This window comes from Lycium ferocissimum, chromosome 4 (assembly GCF_029784015.1).
Source record: "Lycium ferocissimum isolate CSIRO_LF1 chromosome 4, AGI_CSIRO_Lferr_CH_V1, whole genome shotgun sequence".
Lineage (NCBI taxonomy): Eukaryota > Viridiplantae > Streptophyta > Magnoliopsida > Solanales > Solanaceae > Lycium > Lycium ferocissimum.
In genome coordinates this window covers 35,541,890-35,564,224 of record NC_081345.1, presented here as the reverse complement: position 1 = coordinate 35,564,224, position 22,335 = coordinate 35,541,890, and the positions used below count along the sequence as shown (strand labels likewise).

Sequence of the window (22,335 nt, the reverse complement as noted above, 5' to 3'; positions counted from 1 at the left end):
CTCTTGAAAATAGTAATTTTATAAAACTCTTTTTATGGTTATACAGGCAACCTTTATGACTTTTTAACATTGAAATTATTTTTCCCTTAAGCTATCATCCAATTACATACAGATGTTACTGAAATGTTCTATATAAATTAAGGTTCTTTTCCTCTGGCATCATCATCAGTTGCTCCCCTGTTTCATATGTAGAATCAAACTGGGAAAGATGAAATTGCTTGTCTGATACAAAATGCAAAGAAACATAGGAGTTGGTCATCCACCAAACATCTCATGTGGTAGTCTCATCCCAAGATATATCAAAACTCAGAGAAAATGGTCTTCTATGACCACTTACAATTAATGTAGAAGAAGATGATCTTTCACGTAACTGTTATTATTGGTTACGTTATGCAACATGCATTAGGATTTTCATCGGAGAAGAGATAAGGAGGCGGGATTCTTTCAGTGACATATAGTGGCTGGCAATAATACATCAGCTTATTGATGATTTCTTCTCCTTCCGATGCCTTACTACTATCGTGGCCACCTTCTTTCTTTTCTTCTTCGTCTTGTTTCTTAGCTTCTTCATCTGGATTTGGATCTGGATCTTCAATCTTTGGTTCTTCCGTATGCTTCTGGGTTTCAGGTTGACGGCCAATTTTGGCCTGTTTTTTCGTTCGCCTGTATACATAGTCAACGAGCTTGTTGGCGTCCATGCTTCCTTTTACTATTACTTTCCCTAAGCTCAGATCTGTTTCCACCGTGCTCACCCCTAAATTAATCATGAAGGAGATTATTAGTAGTACTATTTATCCTTAAGTCATAATAGTTGGTCTCCTAATATATTTTTATTCATGGTATGATTTGATGATTTGAGGAAGAATGTGTTGAGTATTACCAACTTACAATGGATTCTTACTAATTTGCGGATCAGAAAATTAAGTGCAAAATTATAGGCACGAAGTTTGGACTCACTAGCACGATATAATACATATCGTGAATTTTCACATCTACAAACTTAAAATTCTGGACCCGTGTACTTAAAATTTTGCTAGCTAATATTAAAGAACTCGTTTGTATACCTCTCATTTTTAGAATTGTTCTTTTCAGTTGCTGGGCACAGGCCTCACAATGCATGTTGACAGTGAGCTCAATTGTCCTCAATTCACTAACCTGAAAAGGTAATATAACAAGAAGGATCAAACATTTACATTTATGGTCTTTATGTATATTCTTCAGCAAGAAATATACTGTAGGAGTATAAAAGATATACCCGTGAAGCAACAAGTTCAGGTAGAGGTTCACCCTCAGCTTCAGGCAGGGGCGATAGTACTTTTGCAACTCTATTTGTTTTCTTAACAATCCTCTCGCACACTGCTTGTGGTTCGATCATTCCCTTTATTGTCACTTGGTTTTGCCCCATATCTATCATCACTCTCTCAACTCCTGCTCCATTTAGACATAGATTAATTAGTAGTTTTCTAAAATAGCGTCAGAAGAAAACAACCCTGGAAAACATAGTGGAGAATTGAAGGTGCACATAAACTTATCAGGACATCACAAACAAAGTGAAATATAGAGCAGAATAAAAACCTCTAATCTTTGAAATGGACCTCTCAATCTTCTTGGCACATCCTAAACAATGCAAGTCTATGTACAACATGAAAGAAGAAGATGGTTTTGATTCTTCTTTCTCCTCTATGTTCTCTTCTTTCTTTACCTCTATTTTCAGGTCTTCTTTAGAGGGCTTCTATCAAACATAATAATCAACTGTGTGAACATTTTGTCATAGTCTAATCAAATATCATAAGTTCAGATTCACCAAAAGAAACAAATTCAAGAAAGGAAAATACGACTAACTTGTTTAGCTTCTTCACCCATTGTCTCTGCTGATGAGCCCTGCTTATGAGCAGTAAGGAGAAACCAGCCACCAAGCTTTTATATCATGAAAACGAGGAGAATCAAATTACAATCACAGGAGAATATGAGTTTGCAAAATTGTGGGCGCTACGATTATTACACACACAAAAAAAGAAGCTAACTCTGCGATGGCAGAGCACATGCAGGGGACCTAACTGAATAAAAGGTACCTCTTGTAATCTTATTTAATTCCTCCTTTTTGTACATTAGTTGAACTGTATTCAGGGAGAAGGGAAAGGAGAAAAGGGGATTCCACAAAGCAGGGGATACCCAAATTTATGGACATAAAGAATATTAATAGCTGAGAAAAAGTAGAGAGAATAATCTTATGTAAGAGTTTAAGGTATATCTATCTGACCTTTTGTCTTGTTTTCCTTGTTTTCCTCTCTCTTTCTTTTTGAAATGTCTCTCGAAACTTGGCGCCTTACCTACCGAGGTGGGGGTTAGGTCACAGACACTTACCCTCCCTGCACCCGCACGATGGGATTATACTGGGCTTGTTGTTGTTGTGTGTTGTTGTTGAAGAGTTTAAGGTATATGCTCAACATAATCAGGTCATTAATTAAAAAGTTTTAAGTAAACATCTTGATAAGTATAACTGATAATTTGGTATATATAATAACTGGAGTAACATATAATCACAAGTTAAAATTTACTGATAATATGAAAAAGTTGTTCACACCGTCAATTCAATTCCATCTATAAACAACCTGAAGGATCTTGAATTCAGTCGTATCTTTAGTTTCATCGGTATGTTTTCATATGATTTGAAGGATCCTGTGCCGACAAGTCAGCAAAGAAAAGGCATTTATATACCCAACTGTTTGTTGCCATACAACTTTTTAAGTTGAACAAAAATGGGTTGTATCAAACTTTAGGGATGCTAAAGCACTAATGATTTGAGTATAAGGATGTTCATTCCTCAAAGTTGGTCTCACATGGGTTCTCGCAAGTCCACGCCCCAAGCCCCTGCCCCTTCTCTCGGGGCAAAAGGCAACAAAAAAAAAAAAAAAAAAAAAAAAATGAGAGAGAGAAAACAGACCAAAAAAAAAAGAAAAAGAAAGAAAAAGATGGGTTAAGAAAGCTGCAAGCCTTCGTTCATTAAAAAATCCACAAAATATGAACAACTATTAAATTCTGAATGCAATTATTAGCACTTGAGGAATCCACTTCTGCCTACGTATGACTACTACTAAATGCACCAGGTTGTGACTGGCTCCCAACAATTTTTAGGGTGGTGTTTGTGTTACTAGATAAAATATTGACATTTCATCACGGAGGCGGATTCAAGATTTGGTTTATAAGTTCCTACAACCACCTAAAATTAATATATAATTTAATAGTTGGGTTCACAATCAAATATTATAGATTTTTAATAAAATTTTAATACGCATACAAGGTACGAGCAAAAGTTATTGGGTTCATGTGACCTCAATAGTTTTCATGCTACATCCGCCAAACACACCTGTATTACCAAATTGCCACAAAAGACAGCAACTTGCACTAGATTTTGCATTATTCATTTGGCAAGTGCGTTTGGACCGGCATACTTCGCTACTTGCTTGTTGCCTTGTTACATAAGAGAAATTTTAAAGAGCACAAGGCTACCATGGCAATCAAGAAAATGGAAATCGCCCACATGAATCGACGGTCATCACCATATTAGGTTTGCTTATTTATGTCGTATTATATACAAGTGACTGGAACGTTTATGCAACTCCAGAGACCATCAAACCACAATGTATTATCTAAACTGCAGTAGAATGTTGGTAATCATTCAGATACGTCTCTGCTATGGCTGTGTGCATCGCTGCTCCAATTGGCAGGACATCCTCGTCAAGAAAGAAGTGAGGGGAGTGTGGGGCGTGGGTAGAACCCACTTTTTCATTTCTGATCCCTATTTGAAAGATAACTCCAGGAATCACTTGTTGATAGAAGGCAAAGTCCTCACCTGCCATAACCTTTTCAGCTTCCTTGACATTCTGAGGACCAAGCACGAGTTTGCCAACCCTCTCTATATGTTGATGTAAACGCTCATCATTTGTGCAAGCTGGATATGCTGGGAACTCCTCCTCTTTCATGTCAATGTACGCCTTACACCTATGCACAGCTGCCTGTCCTTCAACTACCTGCAGGCTCCGCATAAATGTGTGTTTCAAATGCACAAAATTACTACAAGAAACCTAGGTTCTGTTCTTATTAGAAAGAACTTGTAGCAATTTCATTGATACTTGACATTGAAGACAATTAGCATCTACTGCAACGATACAATGAGAAATACATGATTCAATGGTAAAAATAATAACCTTCTCTTTTGAGGAGAGGAACAAAATTGATTATGAAAGAGAGAGAAGCAAAGCAGGAAATGTGATCCTATGAATGCTAGAGTTACATCATATGGCATCTTCATGGGCAAAGTGCAAAAACACCACTAGTTATATACGTGTTCAAGAAGTCATCCTTAATCTTGTTAGTTGATTACATAGGTTTATGTAAACCATCATTTCCCAATGGTTAAGAATGCAGTCCCAATGGCTATCTCTCAAAAAGAATTCCAAAATTTATAATACAAAACTACACGTTAAAGGAATCTGACAGAAGATCTAATTGCAGATGGTAGCTAACAACAGTCAAGGTTCACGTAGCCAAGTACCTCTTTCACCCTCTTTTGAAGTTGAAGCAAGCCTTCAGTTGTAAGACTCCTCAGAGTTCCCCCAAATTCAACATAAGGTGGAATTATATTTGATGCTGATCCACCTCTGACATAAGTAACAGAAAGAACCTTCAGGTAGAAGTGAAAATTTCAATATCAGTCAGCTTAACTATCAATGAGGCAACAAATGAGTAGTCACACTCCAAAAAAAAAAAAAAAAAAAAAAAAAAGAAATGTTTCTAAAGGGAATACACATGCCTACATAATGGTAAACATACCAAAATGTACATTTCTTATGAGGTAAACATCTTGAAGAAAAATAGAAGACAAAGGATTGGATGAAAATTGAGATTAGGGTACATACTTGACTATGAAGGGGATCTACTTCTCTCGAGATGAGCTGCTGCAACGCCACAATTGCAAATGATGCAGCAGGTACTGGATCAACAGTTTCGTGGGGTAGTGCAGCATGCCCACCTTTTCCTTCTATTTTTGCTTCAAAGAAGGAAACAGAAGCTAAAACGGGTCCAGGACTAGTGCCGATGCTCCCTGTAGGTCTTTCAAAATCAACATGCATACCAAATATAGCTTCTACACCACCTAGTGCTCCTTCCTTTATCATATGATATGCACCAGCTCCTCCTTCCTCGGCAGGTTGGAAAACAAGTCTCACGGTTCCCTTTGTGGTTTACAAAAGAATTACAGTAACATTGATATTAGCTAATAAGAGATATTGAATGATGCCACACAAAGGACAAAACAGATGAGGTGAATTTGAACAGTGCTTTAGGAGTGTCATGTGACAAATGTATTCCTATGAAGTTGAAAAGAATAATCTAATAGAATCATTCAGACAATTACAGACTGACAAGTAGTCAAACAGTGTGGTTCGAAACCTGATGTTCCGATGGATATATGGCAAGGTGAAGCATATGTTGTTATACATAAAGAGATCCAAGATATGGTCATAGTGATACTTGTAGAAGATGATTAGGTGGACACTATTAGTCCTCTAGTAGGGGAGGATGATCCAAATTTCAGATCATGAGTATTAAAGAAGAATATGGCATGTCGTTTTTTTAATAGCCTGCTATGAAGTTTCCGAGGCTCTATCGAAAACAGCCTCTCTAACCCGCAAAGGTAGAGGTAAGGCCTGCATACACACACCCTTCCCAGACCCCACTTGTTGGAATATACTGGGTATGTTGGTTGTTTGTTCCTATGAAGTTTGGCCTGTTCCAAAGGAGACAAATTAAGACAATAAATATGTGGCTTAACTTTTTGGAATAGATGTACTCTTCATGATCTCCCCCAAGGTGATATGTCAGTAACACAATATTATTGTGCTCTCATCCGTTTCTGGAAACAACTAGCTGTTTTTGAAAGTCCTTATGCAGAATGCCAGCAGATTCAAGGAGATCTTCCAAGAGGAGAAAAACTCTAAGTTCCTTTTAGGCCCAACAAAGAAACCGATAATCCGGCACAAGTGAACCTGTCTCTCCTCAGCAAAGAACAAGTCGAATGGCTGCAAGAAAATGTTCAATCAGGGAGCATCTCTGACTCCAAACACTCAACATATGGAAAGGGAAAGGGAGTTAGAACACAACTTGAAATAGCAGTCAGGACACGATTCATCAGAGTTGAAAGACTTTGAAAGAGAGATATTTCCTTCTCCAACAATACACTCATTCTCCAACTTCTCAATCATTTTGTCTCAAGTTTGCAGGACTTATAATTGGCCCCAAATGGTATACCAAGGTATGTAGATGGAAAATTTCCAGTCTTGCACCCCTAAACAGTAGCTCACTTCTGTGTTTCTTTAACTTCGCCTATTAAATACTATATGATATTTCTGGATAGATTTATGTGAAGATCAAACACTGGTTTGGAGTGCAGAAACAATTGTGTACAAGAGGACTGAGCAGTTTGCCAGTGTTGTAAGTTATCTTGCACAAAAATTGAGATGGCTCAAAAGCTGTAAAGTTCTATTGACTACCAAGATCATATAAGGAAGTTTTTTTGACCTGTCCTAGATGAACATATACAAAGCTCTTAATGTTCTATATTATTTCTCAAACAAGAGGTATACAAGTAATGAACGAATGAACAAACTCTTTTAGAAAATAATAAGATATATCTTGTTTGTCAGTTCCTTTTGAGTCTAGTCTTTCATTATCCAGACAAAGTACACATAATATCCCCTCCATGAAAGAATGTTATTGTCTACAGTCATCTTTGTGTAAGAAATGCCTCCTTTTGTAATAAGCTCCAAAGGCCCAGCTTAAGTGCAAACATAGATAATAAGTTGAAGCACAACAGAGACTATGATCAACATAATCACTATGGTAAAAACCTAGTAGTAAGTATTAATTTTGAGAACAAGCAATCTGGTCATTGGTCAACATTTACATTGTGCAAAGAATCTTTTGTTGCAGAATCACATAAGCACAAATTACATTCAAAATGGATCAGTACTAGTGAAGAGGGTAAAGCTCCGTTAAACCAAACATCAACAAACTCACATTAAGTTTGCCCTTCCGTTCATTCAGCAGCTTAGCAGCGCCAAGAAGCATCGTCGTATGAGCATCGTGTCCACATCCATGCATTTTGCCATTGACTTTGCTCTTATGTTCCCATTCAACGAGTTCCTGTGGTTATATTCACTCGAGATCAATATCTGAGACATCTCACACTTAAATATGCATAGTAGTAAGAATCTTCCTTTCTATATATGCCCATATAACCCTCACAACGCATAGCCGGTCACAAATCCAAAATAAAGTTGGAGGACTGTGCTAGGTTGACAACCAGTGTAAAAAAAATCTAACTATATTGAATCCTCTGGAATTGTGTTATAATTATGCTTTTGGACTGCAGTAACTTTATTTTACTGCTTTAGTTTTTGAAAAAATCCTAGTTAATATAGTTTGTTAGCCACCTATTCCTGTTCGGTACTAATTAGTTAGTTGAAATTCTGATTTTGTGGAGATATTGTAAGCTAGTATTATGATCATCTTTTATTGGCTTTTGTTACTGCTAGTATTATAAATGTAGAGCTCAATAAAGCCAAACTTAATTACCGGGAGTAGCCCAAATATACAAAACATATATACTGATATGTATAGTATATGTATATTTAAGTATAAATATACAAATTCCTATACATTTACTGGCTGGTTTGTAAACTAGATCACCCCAAAGGTATTGGGCTGTCATTTTCCCAAAAAAATAAATATTTGTGTCTGCAGAAAATCTCAAAGGAATTGACACAAACCTGAATAGGAAGGGCATCCATATCAGCTCTTAAAGCAACAACAGGGGGAAAACCGTTGCCAATTTGAGCAACAAAGCCAGTTTTGGCAAAAGGGTATTCATAATAAACACCAAGTTTATCAAGTTCACTACGAATGAGTGCACTTGTATTATATTCTTGAAATCTGAGTTCTGGGTATTCATGAATTTTCCTTCTTATGGATACTAACCAATCTTTATCTTTCTTTGCTGAGCTCAGTACCTTTTTGGCAAATTCTTGATCAAAATAGCTGCCTTGAATTGAATACAGGAAGCTGAAGCACAAAAGAGGTACAAAGGGGGAAAATGAGAACATTTTGCCAGTTTTTCTATGTGATTTTGCTGTTGATGGTTCATTTAGACGTTGTTTACACCAGTAAAAGACATTGGTCTTTTCCCATTCCAACGAGCCGTTTGGACATGATTTAATCAATCACGATAGATGAAGTTATATTTGGACATGTAATTTGAATTTCTTAAATTATAATTTTTTTATAAACATAAAAATTTCATAAGTTGTGAAAATCATTAAAATTTTCCTAATTCTTATATAATCTTACCAAATGAGTAAATTATAGTTCATAATAAAATTAATACGTTACTAGAAGGCCTTTCTAAAAAAATATAATATTAATTGATCAAACTTTAGTTCAATAAAAAGAAAAATTTAATATAAATAGTAATGTAACTACTCTTTAATATAATCCTCCCACATAGTAAACATGATTGGTAAATACATTTTACTAACTTGCAGATTAATATTTAATACAAATGGTTGGTAAACATGATTGGTAAATATATCTACCAACTTATGGTTTTTTTTTTTTTTTACAAAATATAAACATATGGGTCAAATTTTACATTTATATTTTTTGAAATCATGTCTTTTTGGATGATTTGAGATTTCATCTCATGAGATGAAATCGCATGTCCAAACGTTGATTTCATCTCATGGGATGAAATCGCATGTCCAAACGCCTACTAATTCTAAACAGGAGACAGGGATACGCTAACAAAGGAGGAGTACTAGTCTGTCTAAAGTCAGCTTATTTTGAAAAGTATTTTTTTTAAAACTGCTTTTAAACAGTTTGTATTTAATCAATTAATTTAAAAAAATACTTTTGAATAGTAATTAGTGTTTGGTCAAGTTTTTAATAAGTGTTTCTAAGTATATTTTTCTCAAAAGTATTTTTTTTTAAAAAATGCTTTTGAATAGAGGTTTTTTTTTTTTTAGCTTCCGAAAAACTGATTCTGCTATTCCCCAAAGTCAATTGTTTTTTTCTCAAAAGCTTTGATCTCTAAGGCTATAACTCTTTTCAAATTCAGCCTTTTTCATTTGTTAACTTTTGGTGATTTTTCCAAGCAACTTTTGTTTAAAGTTAATATATGTTTAAATAAGTGAACTCTTTATATGATTAGAATCTACATAAAAAAGTGTTATGAATTCACTTAATTGTGGATGCTTGTTCAATGAACTTGTGAGCATACATATATCTAATCAATGTATTACTTGTGATATGTAATTTTGGAATATCTGTATATCATATATATATAAAAGTGTATTCTTCACCTTTCAGAAATACACATTTGAATGAGAAAAAACTCTACATTCTCCTCTCTATCTCTTGTTTATATGTCTTGTTTTATATTGTTTTATTTCCGGCAATTTTCAGGATTGCCCTTCGCTGGGGGTGGTCTTTAACTTTTATCCCTCAAAATGATAGTCTTTAAATTTTGCCCTTCAGACAGAAATTCTGCCTTGTGTTTTTTTTAACTGATCTGGGGTTCGAACCCACCACCTCGGAGTGTTAGGCGAAGGGCAAAACTTAAAGACCATCAATTTGAGGGGCAAAAATTAAAGACCACCCCAAATGAAGGACAATCGCAAAAAAAAAAAAAAAAAAAAAAAGAAGTTTTATTTCCTCTCAAAGCCAGATGCTATCCATTTATTGCGACTCTTACAATCCTAGGTCTATCCTTGATGAATTTACAACAGAAGGTACATTAAGTCATAATTAATTCTTATAAATAGAATGTTCAGTAACAGGCTATAATATTTGTAATAAGAGGGACAAAGTTATGTAACTTTCCAAATAAGTAAATAGAATGTATCCATTAAACCTATACTATATGTATGGAAAACTTGGCATATGCTATCCATATGAGAGGGAAATCAACGTGCCGCCTTTTAGGCAAACGAAGGGTAAGAGCATGATGAAGATTCGATAATATGAGTAAATGCACTTAAGGATATGGAGATTCTTCTCATATCATATATGAGCGGCGTTACTTTTGAATGATTGTCATTTGTAAGCTACCCTTTTATTCCTTTCCAATGTACCCAAAAGAAAAAGTAAACAGTAACATCCATCCGAAACTTCAAATGAAATAACATACAACAACATACCCAGTGAGATCCTACATGTGGGGTCTAGGGAAGGTGAAATGTATGCAAATCTTACCCCTACTTTGTGTGAGGTAGTATACTTTAAAGCTGTTGAGCACAAACAGGGCTATAACGGCTTCCACAGCTCCAACTTATGGTCATTCCTTGAGTAAAGCCAAGGAGAGGTCGTATAATGAGGGAGGGTAATACCAAGGAGGTAAGTCAATATGCCAAATGCAAATCTTTGGATAAAGTCTAAATTAGATCTCCATACACAACATAGTACTACTTGAGAGACTAATGTACAAAACGAGCCAATCATAAAATATACACCAGCAACTTCCAAGTTGTCTCAACTCGAGCTCCTCTGCTATAATAAAAAAGCAGATAAAAATCAACAAAACATAAAAGCCAGTTCATGCTACTGCGAGCACCTCTATCATCCATCAAGAACTTATTTACAAAACTTCATTCGGGATGCAGACTATCTCAGCTCAACGCATCTCCAAAGACCCAAGAAGACTACGAGCACACTTACAACCATGACCAGCTTGGATATGTAGAAACTTAAGGAAAACGAAGACATTGCTGCTCTCCTTGATACTTCAGCAACTGGAAAATCAATTGTATCTTTCGCATTTGCTCTCAAGTCTTCAACCACTAGACCATCCCCTTGAAATTCTTTGCACATGGTATCTTGTGTTTCATCACAGGAGATAGCAGCGCCAGCATTAGAACTGTCTTCAGTGGAGAACTTTTCACTCTGCACATGCCAATTATTAAATATATGTCAATGTGTCACCTTTTAGCCTTTTTTCGTGAGAGATTAGGGAGATTTACCTCAGACACAGTTAACAGTTCTTCATGGTTTGCTCCGCCCTGATCATAATCAGTAGGCTTGCGACACTCAACTCTTCCAGCTTGAAGTTTCACTTGGTAACGTATTCTTCTATCAGTAGTTCCTTGCGTTCCAGCATCAGGTTTTTTATGCATCCGCCGAGTCCTTAGTGTTATTCCGGTTCCAAAACCAGACTCATTACCTATATTGCTATAACCGCTCGATTCATCAAAGTTTAGTGAGCTGTGGACCTGCATTCCACCAGAACCAGCAGACAAAATAACCTCTCCAGGGTTGAGGAAATCCAGATTCCCCATCGAGTGATCATTGATAACATAAGGTGTTGCAAACGCCTCTTCCACTGTGGTTGCAACAGAATTAACCTCTCTCATTGCTGCAGTCTCTTCACGATTTGCCAACAGCAGCTCGGGTTCAAATAAATCTGTCCCAACCTGGGACAAAAAGAATAGCAGCAGAAGATTAGTTTTCGGAAAAAACAGTTTAATTTCATGTATCTGATGTCTTGAATCGTGAATGCACAAAACTGAAAGACACCTACATCCACTTACTGGCTCTTGTCTAACTTGTGCCTTCGACTCACTAAGTGATCCAGAGTCCTTAACTGATGCCCTTGTTATAGTATTAATACTGTTTGAGGCAAACCGGACTGACCTTAATCCCAGTCCAGAATCTTCATAGGAAAGCTCATCAGAGCTGACAAGAATTGAATTAAAAAACTCATTAGTATCAACAGCGTTCTGAAACTGGACATCCTTTTGATCACAGCTGATCTCATTGGTCATGGGAGCATGTAAGTGAGAAGATCCAAACTCCACCTGGGAGGAGATTTTCCAATCAAGACGCTCTGGTGAAGGGTCACAAAACATTTCCAACAATTTCTCTAACTCAGCATCTGGCTAAAATATGAAGCAAACAAATAAGTAGAATATTAGTTTAACCAATTGTCTGCAACAAAAAACTCAATTTTTAAGAAAAAGGCAGAAACAGTAATTGCTTTACTTACTGGTAATGATGTTATCTCCAACATTGGATCTTCAGTATTATCAGCAGTGCAAATATTGCCATGAGTTTCGCCTCCAGAGGTCTTTGGTGGATTGCTTATATTACTATCAGTTTCCAGGATTGGAGATGGAGCCACTGCCTTTGATAATCCATCATCAGTAGGTGATTTTCCAACAGCAGTAGAAGAAACAAACTGTTCAACTTCATCCAAGTGTGAACTTTCGACATTTTCATCTTGCTTCAATTCAGTCTTCTTAAAGAGACGACAAAGCACAAAGGCTCCCTGCACCAGGAAAATGTTTACCGATATGTTCCAATTTACACGGCTATACGAATAGAAACGTAAGCTAATTTATTAATGATTAAACTAACAATGGTGCATCTGATCTGCAATTGTTGACGGAGACATCTCCACTTTTTAAGTGCTTGGTTGCTACTAGTTTGAGTAATTGCAGACCACCGAATATGGTGTAATTACTCAATGGCACTATAAACGGTTCGTTTCAAAAAAGAATCTACAAGTGTGACTTTTCGAACAAGATATGCCAATCGAACATCTATTGAAGCTCTTTTACACAAGAAACATACAATCATACACAGTAATGGATTTAGATGCTCTAAGTCCTCTATTTTGTGGTTGTAACAAAGGAATCTAGTTTTTACATCGGTCAATTGATGCGCCTAATACTGTAAAATAGTTGGGAGCTAGATAGATGATTGTGCTTGAGCCAAACACCCAACTACGATATGCTTCTGACAGTGTGCTATCAATGCGAGTAATCCGATTTATCCAAAACAACAAAAAACAACATTCTAGCAATTCAAAAATTGTGATTCACATGTAACCTATTAATAGGATTCACCATGTCAAAATCAAATATCATAAACAGACAATCTAGTCAAAAAACATACAACCACATACAGAAGAGAAGCCAATATCTAGTACAGCTACTCCTGGAGTCCTGGTATGGTACATATGTGACACTTCAATACATAACGGAGTTAGACACTGAAGAAAATCCATTTTAAGGTTTCAAAAGAGGAATTGAACTATGAATTTTGCCCCTAATATATCATAGATTATTCCAGCAATTCAAAACTTTTGATTCATACATGGACTAAGACTTCACAAAACCCTATCACAAGCAGAATCGTTTATCATAAATGATCTTTCCTTTTTGTTCAAGATCCCAATATTTCTATTCTGGTGGTTCTTCAATACACTTGCTGATGATGACAAATTTGGTAATTTAAAACGCCATCAACTTGTTATTGAAGATAACTTGGGAAAAAGACAGGATAAAGTAAATTTGGAACTCCATGATTCCCCTTTTCACCCATTAAGTGATAATTGATTGTCATAGATAGCATACAATTAGCAGAGGGCGAAGATAGCTTCATCCCCATAAATTTTTGCATCTTTTTTTTTTTTTTTTTTTCTTTTTCCGAAATGTAACATTTTTGCATCTTCATAGGGCAAATCTAAGTGCAAGAGGATAAATAGGACGGGAATACTCTTACTGATAGGTCTGACAAGTCAAATAAATAGGACCTGATAAGATTATGCATTATAAAATAGCTTTGCCTTCTGTAGAAACTGTGCCCATGCGAATGGAATGTAAAAGTTATCAATAACCGTGCACCCAATACTTTGTGGTCAAAAGATAAGAGGACTAACTATATTTAAACTGGCCAATCATATGCCACCCCATTTAAGTAAACGCTATTGATACAATGTCACATTCAGACATGATTTCTCTGAGATAAGAAACAGCTAGATATGCCACTATACCTTCGAGTAGATTAGATTAGCCTATAATTTCACATATGGAACAAGCAACCTTTTTCTAACTAGAACTATCCCAAAACCAAGATAAATGAATAAGAAGTTCAAATTGAAGGAGAGCGGAGAGATTTTAGTCCCTACCTGTCCAGGGTGTGAACCATCCAATGACTTGTCAGTTGCACGATACTCATGAATAACCCAATGCATCCTCTTTCCATCAGGAGCTCGCCCAATGTAGTATACCAAGGTCTTCTTCATCCCAATCTTCACCCCCTTTCTAGTGGCTATGTTTCTATCTTTACCAGTAGCTTTCCAGTATCCTCGTTCTGTGGCTCGGTTCAATCGCTGCCCATTTTGGTACTTCCTATCTATGGGACAGAAGTAGTACCACTCATTGTCATTTGACTCTACCACAGACAAATCTGCAATCATTTGAAACAATTCATACCATTATGATCTTTTCAAATATGAACTTCAGAGATACAAAGACAAACGTGCTTGGTTAGTGATGGAACTCCTAAGCTAGGACTACAGAGAAAAAGGTGTTGGCGCAGGGAGAGCTGCACCCTGAACTTCTTAAAGCCAAAAATAATATGGCAATAAACATTATCAGAGTATACCATATGGAAGCACATTGCTACAAATAATCAGTGTAACGAAACCAAGAGTATTTTACTCTATGTAACTTCATCCATTCATTTCAACAATTCCTACTAAAAATTGGTCAAAAGCACCCAGAAACAAAGCTAAGTATAGTTATTTCAACTGTGAGGATTATCAAGAGAACTGTCTCCCTTCACCCCGAACCCCACCCCCCACCCCCCGTCTTCCCGAAACACCTGGCAAAGAAAAAGAAAACTCACCTCTTCCAACCGAAAAAACAACATCATACCAGAAAAAAAAAAAAAATTTAAACTTACACTGAAAAATCAAACAGATGATCAAGAGCTTGCATCACTAACTAAACCAGAACCTTTTTCTTCTTACATTCAAAGGATTAATCACTTGCCAAATTCCTCTAGGAATCAAACTTCTGGCTAATTCAACTTGCCCCTTTGCTCATCTAATCATTTTACTTTTTACGGGTTGATTATCTATCTATAAGATCACAATTCGAACTACTTATCTGACTGATTAATGGATATTGGTTCCCCTTCCCCACAAAAATTCGATTTTGCAATAAATTTGCTAGCCAATAATACAACAACAACAACAACAACATATCCAGTGTAATCCCACAAGTGGGGTCTAAGGAGAATATGATAAAGGGTAGAGAGGCTGTTTCCGATAAATCCACGGCTCAAAAGTGAAATCGAAGCAGGATTAAAAAGAAAATAACGACAGTAGAAAATCAAGAATAACAACACAACAACACACATTAAAGAAGTAATGATTCAACAAGAAGGGGCAAAAAATGTTGATGAAAACTAACCAGGCAAGTCCCAGGGCTCAAATTTACAGATATCAACTTCACGAATAACACAAACTTTTTCATCAAAACCATTGATCTTCAACCTCAAATAATGATCGATCAGCTCCTCATCAGTGGGCCTAAAACGGTACCCAATCGGTAAACTGTTCAATGGTGGAACAATCGCATTATCCCCAGCAAGTACGGCCATCACCAAGACTCAAACTTTAGAGAAAAAAAAAAAAGAAAAAAAAAGTGAAAGAAGAGAACTGGTATATGGAATTTGGAATTTGTCTCAAACTAAGTAGAGATGATGTTATCTGAATCTAGAAAAAAGGTTGATATGATTCTAAGTAAAATCGAAGTAATAAAAGAAGGGAATTAATAAAAGAGGGGAATTCAGTGGGGGGTTTTACATAAAGATCCTAGAGAGGAAACATCATAGAAAGTGACATGACAGATGTGACTTCATTTCTGATTTTAGTACGACAAATCACTAGTGTATAACAAAACCAATCCCCAAGCAAGAAACAGGAGAAAGTTCTACCGCGTTTTTGAATTGTTGATATCTGCTGATACCGCGTAGAACTAAAGGAATATATTATTATCATAATGGATGGTACATTTGGAGGTGAGAGAAAATGAGAAACGTAATGAAGAAGTTTAATGCAAGTCATTGCACCAATGGGAGTTATACACGTCAGCTGAAAAATGTCTTTTGTACACCCTGGCGTACTATGTTATGTTTATTTATCGAAATTAAAGATAAAGGGCAAAAGGGTTCAAATTTATTCCGGAAATATTCCTTCTTCTTTTTTCCGTCCCGTATCAGCACTGGGATCTAATTATATGCGTGTCCGCGCCGCGTATGATCCATTTTTAGGAGAAGCACTCCCTACCAATTTTTCCACGAGTTCCCAAATCCCAAAGTCAAATTTGCTCCCAAAGTATTCCATTGGTCACATATTTGTTTTCGGCTGAAAATTTCATTTAGGCATTAAAGTTACGATATGTGTTTGATTTTACTTACATAGTTACATATAAAATAGTGTTCTTATAAGACAATATCGCTTAAAAATTAAAAAAAAAAAAAATTGTGTGATTCTCAAACAGCCATTACGTAGATAAGTTAATCACTTAAATATGTTATTATTTAATAATACGCATGAATCTCAATTAGTCGCAAAATTATATACATGCGTTCAATTGATACTGATATGTCTAATTAAAGAAGGACACATATTTTATTTGATTCACTTATCTATGATATGAACGTTTATAAAACGTAGAGGCTTTTCCAATATATGAGTCATAAGTGTCTATTAAGAACATTTTATCATGCGTTCAGATGTTAATATGTTATAATTTGAGTATCTAATTAAAATTTATTGATATATTTAAGGGATTGTTGATGTAAGCCTTTGTTTTCAGTTTATTTGTGGATCCATCAAAATCTCTTCATTATTTTTCACCTCAATATATTATTTTACTATTGAGGTTCAAGTAGGTGTAAGAAATTTCTTATGCTTCCGAACTTTCACCTTTGCGCGATTTGTTCAATCCACATTGTAATCCCCTCCCCATTTTCCCTTTCCCTACCCCTATGTAATAAAAAAAAAAAAAAAACTATTGAGGTACAAAAAATCTAAATTTACAGTTAGATTAAATTCGTCTGTATAAACCTTTTAATATAATTTAAAGCATGTATCTAAATAATTGAAGATGTCTAAAAATACTTCTGAGTTCTGACCAACTGAAAATAATTCAAAGTATACATTTATGCGACTTTCATAAGCTAATTCAAAGTAATTTTTCTAAACGACTAGTGCAAAAGGCATATTCGAGAATAAAAATAACAATAAAATTCGCTATCTACTACTAGATAACGAAAATAAATATAAGATAAAATTGCAGAGATCAAGATTCTATTTGGACCTTTTCTCAAAGAAAAAGTGTATTGACTATCGGGGAAATAATTTTCTGACCAAGTCCGTCACAATCCTATTTCTTATTATATTAAGAATGTTCTAGAAGATCGAAATTTTGCACATTCAGATATGTTTTTCCTTTCCATGTACTCATCCCGAGGTTTATGCTATTAAAGATGAGACATTTATTTGTATTTATTAAGTCTGTAATATGCTATTCCATAATGTATGAGGCTAATTTTATTTTTTTTGGATCAAACACTACACATTCTTCTAATTTTTTTTATTTTTTTATGTAAATATATAGTCACAAGATTTGAAGGTAGAAGCTCTAAAACATACCATATTAAGCTATGTTACAGGATTTGACGGTAGAAGCTCTAATACATACCATACTAAACTATGTTACAGACCACCATTAAACTTTTAGATGAAATTAAACAGTCTAACAATTCAACAACTTGCAAGTTGCTATTGGTAAAAACTTATCAAGCCAATAGAATGATAGATGCATGACATATACTTTGGACATAAAATTTAGCACTTGATCATGGTTAATTAACATGCATTACTAAATTACTTAACTATAATAAATTTATATATAATTGATGTAAACACTGACATTCTCACTTTGCAAACATCACATTCATAAGCGATGAAATTGTCTAACTATGAATTCTTAAGAAAATAAAACATATGGCGCAATAATTAATTTTGTGTCCCATAAATTGCATATCAATAAAGTCTTCTGCGTGACTAATAAGCCATGAATTCCATTGTTTTTGCACATTTCACCAAAATAGAATCACACACACAAAAAACACTTTTGGATTACATGTTAATTTCCTTCTTTTCTCTTTTTCCTTAGTAGTTTGAATGCTTCCAAGTAGGTTGAAAGTGGAAAGAGGAAGGTGTGATTAAGAAGTGGAGTACCTCCACTCAATACGATTTTTTAATATAAGTGTATATTCTTAAAAACTTTTTGGAACTTTATTACGTGTTTTATATAAATCATTACCTGAATCTAAAGTAGCATCGTTCATACCTACTGCCTTAAATGTTCGTCCGTTCTTGGTGGACCATTAGTTGGCCATAGTTTCAGTTGTGCCTCTTGAGACTTGTGTAGTCTGAGACTATCTATTGCTGTCTGGCCAAACACAATATAGAACAAAAATGTCATTTTCTATCTTTTCCCATCTATCTAATTAAGAAGTACGATCTTGTGGAAAAAGTATAAACAGACAAAATGCAACTTGTTTGGCTTGCTATTAGACTCAGATTTTTTTAGTTAATCGTTTGTTGTATTTTAATTTCATGGAAAGGAAGAACCTTAGTCCTTAAGGTACGTAGGTAAAGTCTCGGTCAAGGGTCTGCGATTGTTCGTCTTCTCAAAACCAAAAAAAAAAATTGTTAAAATTGTTTGTCTTCTAATTCTTCCCTTGAAAATCAATGGACGTGATCAGTTCAGGAGCATAGCTATAATATTAGGTAGGTTAAGACGAACCGAATGATTCTATATTTATATTAGAAAATTTATTAAATATATATAAATATTTAATTACATATCTAATAACTAAAATAAATTATGAGTTCAATTATAAATATAAAATTCATAAACTTTAAATCTTAGACTCCCTATTTTTTAACATTCTAGACTAGATATTACTCTTTATGCATGCTAGTGCTTCTAAGTTTTTTTTTTAAAAAAATAAAAAATAAAAAATTACTCATATGGGTTATTGCTAAAGGCATGTGAGAGTGTACGATTCGAACTTTAATAAAAAAAGGAGACACGTCATGGCGATTGATTGAACTTCTTCACTCTCAATTTTATTCTTTCACGAGTTTTGTTAGCCTTTTGAAATTCAACAATTGATTGACGCACCAAATTAAAGTTGATGGTCGCGGGGAAGGCATTAAGCTCCAAAGTATTAAAAGGTGTGACATGCGCCAAAAGTTACTCTTCTTGATAACTACTACTCCAAAAGATTATCTATCGAGTTCTATTACAAAGTCGGGTTCCAAAATTTTGCTATTCCTGTGGGGCTTTGTTTGAGTTTCAAGAGTCAAACGAGTTATTTTCTTGTGATTTTTTTATATGCATTTTAAATATTTTTAAATTGTTAATTGTTATAATTTAAAATATTTTTTACGTAATTTCAAATATATAAATTTTATTGCAAGAAAACTTAAAATTTCGATATCCGGATTCACAGTCAAAATTAAGTATTTGACTCTTAAAATTCAAATTGTGACACATAAATTGGAACAGAGGAAATACTCTTCTTTTGTTTTTTTATAAACTGATACTAAGGCCCCGTTTGTCCATAGAAACCAAAAAAAAATTCACTTTTTTTGGAATTTTGGAGTTAGAGTTATGTTTGACCATAGTTTTTGAAATTGTAGTTTTCGGTGAAATATAGTTGTAAAAAAGTGAAATTTTTTCAAAAACAAATTTTTTGAGTTTTTGGTATTCCGGAATACAACATCAAGTTGTATTCGGAATTCTTTTGGCCAAACGCTGAAAAGTGAAAAAAGTGAAAAAAAATTCTGGAATGAAGTGAATAATTCTTATGGCCAAACGCCTACTAAATCTACAGTTCTTCCTTCGGTTGCTGCAGGTAGGAAAATACTTTCAATATAAATTTCGTATTATTTTATACTGCATTAGGTTTTTTTGGTATAAGAAATAAAGGTATCAAATCCAATACTCAAATAGCCTATGGAGATCAACTTAGATAAATCACCTGACAGACTTAAAATAGTCTTAATTTCAAGTTTCAATTTTTAATTACTTTCAAAATGAGTAAATTGATGAACTTTTAAATCATACATCATATATCCCAATTTTTAATGCAACTAATTTCTCGTCACGTGCATTGCACGTATATATCATGTCATGTAGTATATGATTTAATAAAATAAATTCAATATGAATTTATAACTTAAAAAAAGTCGATTTATTAGCATATTATTGACATGAATAGTCAATATTCCAAAGCTCCCTAATTAGATTAGAAACAAAGAATTAAGTTTAATTTCAATCATATAAAGGAGAGTCTTCTCTAAAATATATTGCTCAAAATGGGAGTCTTCCTAATAGTGCAAAAAATTAAAATATTTGTTACTCCCTCCATTTCAATTCATTTGTCTTACTTTTCTTTTTAGTCCGTTTAAAAAAGAATGTCTCTTTTTTTGGCAACACTTTGATTTCAACTTGCGACATAGCATGTTTAAGACGACAAAGAAATTTGGTACCTTTTACATATCTTTAGGTTAATTAAGACCGCAAGATTAAAAAAAAAAAAATCTTCTTTACTTTCTTTAAGTCTGTGCCAATCAAAATTAGTCAAACAAATTAAAGAAAGAGAGTATTTCCTTTCTAATAGTGTGTACAAAATTAGCATGCTCTGAATTAAATGGGTGATGTTCGAAAGATGATGATGCGAAGACATTTTTAGGGAAAAGATAGAAAAGGAGATCATAGAAGTTAGATATTAGTCCCTCTTCACCAACACATTGACAAGCAAGAAAAGATATAAAACACACAAATATTTTCAGAGTCGCCGTAGGTATTAAGACATTTATCGAGAAGGATACTTTGAAGAATTTTTTCCCATATATATTTCAGGAATACTTTTGATAAGCATCCAAAGTTATTATCCCACTAAATTGAGAAAAAGCTTAATACTCGTTACATATTTTCTTAAGTAAATGTGAGGTCTGCTGTAGCATTTTTTAAGAAGTTTATCACATAAGAAGGTACACTATGCATGAGAAATGAGTACATTTATAGTACATGTGTTTAGATGGAATTTGCTTGAATTGAGAAAATGCAACATGTGTACTACTACCTGATCATGTCAAAGACGAAGAAAAACCTTTAAAACATTACATGTGATTGTTGTATAATTTGAAAGTTGGTCAATTAACTTTGAGTAGTTGTTCCTTATTCCTTGACCTTCCGGCACTGGCCAGGCGTTAGACCTCATACATGGTCTTAACTTTTTGAACAGAGAAATTGATACTCAGTTTGAAAAATTTTGGGTTGTCGGTTCAATTGAAATTAATTTTCACAAAACAGAAAATTCGAAGTTTTTAATTCTTAAACTGACACCAACCGAGTAACCGAATAAACTAATTTTTTTTCGGTTCATTTGTTTTGTTTGGTTTTAACAAAATAACGCCCATCCTTATACAACAATATATCAAGATGAAAGAATACAAAAAAAAAATATATATATATATATATATATTAAAAGAAAATACCAAAAAAAAAAAAAAAGGAGTAATAGATTATGAAATTATGATTTTGTAAAGATTATATAATAAGCAATACATCGTGTAACAAATATATGCCAAATTAAAATGTCAAAGTATATGCTTAAGTGGGAGTTAGTTTGAGTACATGAAATAAAACTTACATGTATGACCTTTTCTTTTTCCAATTTATATGTACGTGAGATGTAAGGAATATATATATGTTTAAAGACAATGATGTACAGCCACGCACCAGTTGGCCAAATAGTTAATGTCAAATTTGTTTGTCTCGGAAGAACACATCTGTTCGGTTTGTGTTGTTTTTACGACAGTTTTTTTTTCTTTTTTCTAATTTATAAATATGGTAAGAAGATTATCAAGAAGGGTATTTAAGTAATTTAACTTTTAAGTTAGGGAATTCATGTTTTTAACATAATATAGATATAGATATAAATGAATCGAATATCCGCCAAAAAAACATATAAATAAACATGTCATAATTATTATTAATTCATTGCACATTTAAAATTATGGGTTCAAAATTTAATATTTATTAAGATTTTAGTAGTTTTTCATATATACTCCAATACTACTAGGTTCGATGATTAAACTAGTTAGAATACTATATGTACGTCTATTTAATTATCGAGTATTTCTGCCCATCAAGACTCAAGCTGATGAAATTAAAGTACAAGATTGTTTGCTGGGATTTGAACTTGGTTTTCCATGAGACTTGTGACATTGTCATGCCACCAAAAGTTTTACAATCTATTCCAACTTCAATGATTTACTAACGGCTTCCGTTCAAGATAAAACAGGACCAAGTCCCACCATAGTTTCAATAATTCACAAGATTC

The 22,335-nt window shown here is 34.2% G+C and overlaps 2 protein-coding genes and 1 pseudogene across 4 annotated transcripts; all 3 read right to left on the bottom strand.

Annotated features, from left to right (window-relative positions):
* Positions 1-200: 200 nt before the first annotated feature.
* On the bottom strand, positions 201-2,231 carry LOC132052577 (heavy metal-associated isoprenylated plant protein 9-like). Of its 2 annotated transcripts, XM_059444178.1 has the most exons (5): positions 1,843-2,231; positions 1,576-1,732; positions 1,256-1,428; positions 1,065-1,155; positions 201-754 (listed from the first exon to the last, which is right to left on the bottom strand). In XM_059444178.1, exons 1-5 carry the CDS (start codon positions 1,861-1,863, stop codon positions 384-386), a joined length of 813 nt encoding a protein of 270 aa, XP_059300161.1. In that variant the 5' UTR covers positions 1,864-2,231; the 3' UTR covers positions 201-383. The 2 variants fall into 2 exon arrangements, with proteins under 2 accessions (XP_059300161.1, XP_059300162.1); XM_059444179.1 differs by lacking the exon at positions 1,576-1,732 and having other exon boundaries at positions 1,843-2,227.
* A 1,071-nt stretch (positions 2,232-3,302) lies between these two features.
* Positions 3,303-8,243, bottom strand: LOC132052576 (IAA-amino acid hydrolase ILR1-like 5). 2 transcript variants are annotated; one of them, XM_059444175.1, is made up of 5 exons: positions 7,830-8,243; positions 7,078-7,203; positions 4,920-5,234; positions 4,556-4,684; positions 3,303-4,031 (listed from the first exon to the last, which is right to left on the bottom strand). In XM_059444175.1, the coding sequence occupies exons 1-5, from the start codon at positions 8,160-8,162 to the stop codon at positions 3,651-3,653; spliced, it is 1,284 nt and encodes a 427-aa protein (XP_059300158.1). In that variant the 5' UTR covers positions 8,163-8,243; the 3' UTR covers positions 3,303-3,650. The 2 variants fall into 2 exon arrangements, with proteins under 2 accessions (XP_059300158.1, XP_059300160.1); XM_059444177.1 differs by having other exon boundaries at positions 8,070-8,243.
* A 2,207-nt stretch (positions 8,244-10,450) lies between these two features.
* Positions 10,451-15,875, bottom strand: LOC132052575 (protein NTM1-like 9; annotated as a pseudogene).
* Positions 15,876-22,335: the final 6,460 nt, after the last annotated feature.

What these genes read in the sequence shown, in the direction of transcription:
- LOC132052577 (XM_059444178.1), bottom strand. Translation starts at nt 1,863, where the DNA reads ATGGGTGAAGAAGCTAAACAA. An exon ending in CTGAACTTGTTGCTTCACGG is followed by an intron (nt 1,156 to 1,255) that starts GTATATCTTTTA and finishes TTACCTTTTCAG; the next exon opens with GTTAGTGAATTGAGGACAAT. An exon ending in AACAATTCTAAAAATGAGAG is followed by an intron (nt 755 to 1,064) that starts GTATACAAACGA and finishes TGATTAATTTAG; the next exon opens with GGGTGAGCACGGTGGAAACA.
- LOC132052576 (XM_059444175.1), bottom strand. Translation starts at nt 8,162, where the DNA reads ATGTTCTCATTTTCCCCCTTTGTACCTCTTTTGTGCTTCAGCTTCCTG. An exon ending in TGGATGCCCTTCCTATTCAG is followed by an intron (nt 7,204 to 7,829) that starts GTTTGTGTCAAT and finishes ATATAACCACAG; the next exon opens with GAACTCGTTGAATGGGAACA. An exon ending in TAGATCCCCTTCATAGTCAA is followed by an intron (nt 4,685 to 4,919) that starts GTATGTACCCTA and finishes TTCTACCTGAAG; the next exon opens with GTTCTTTCTGTTACTTATGT.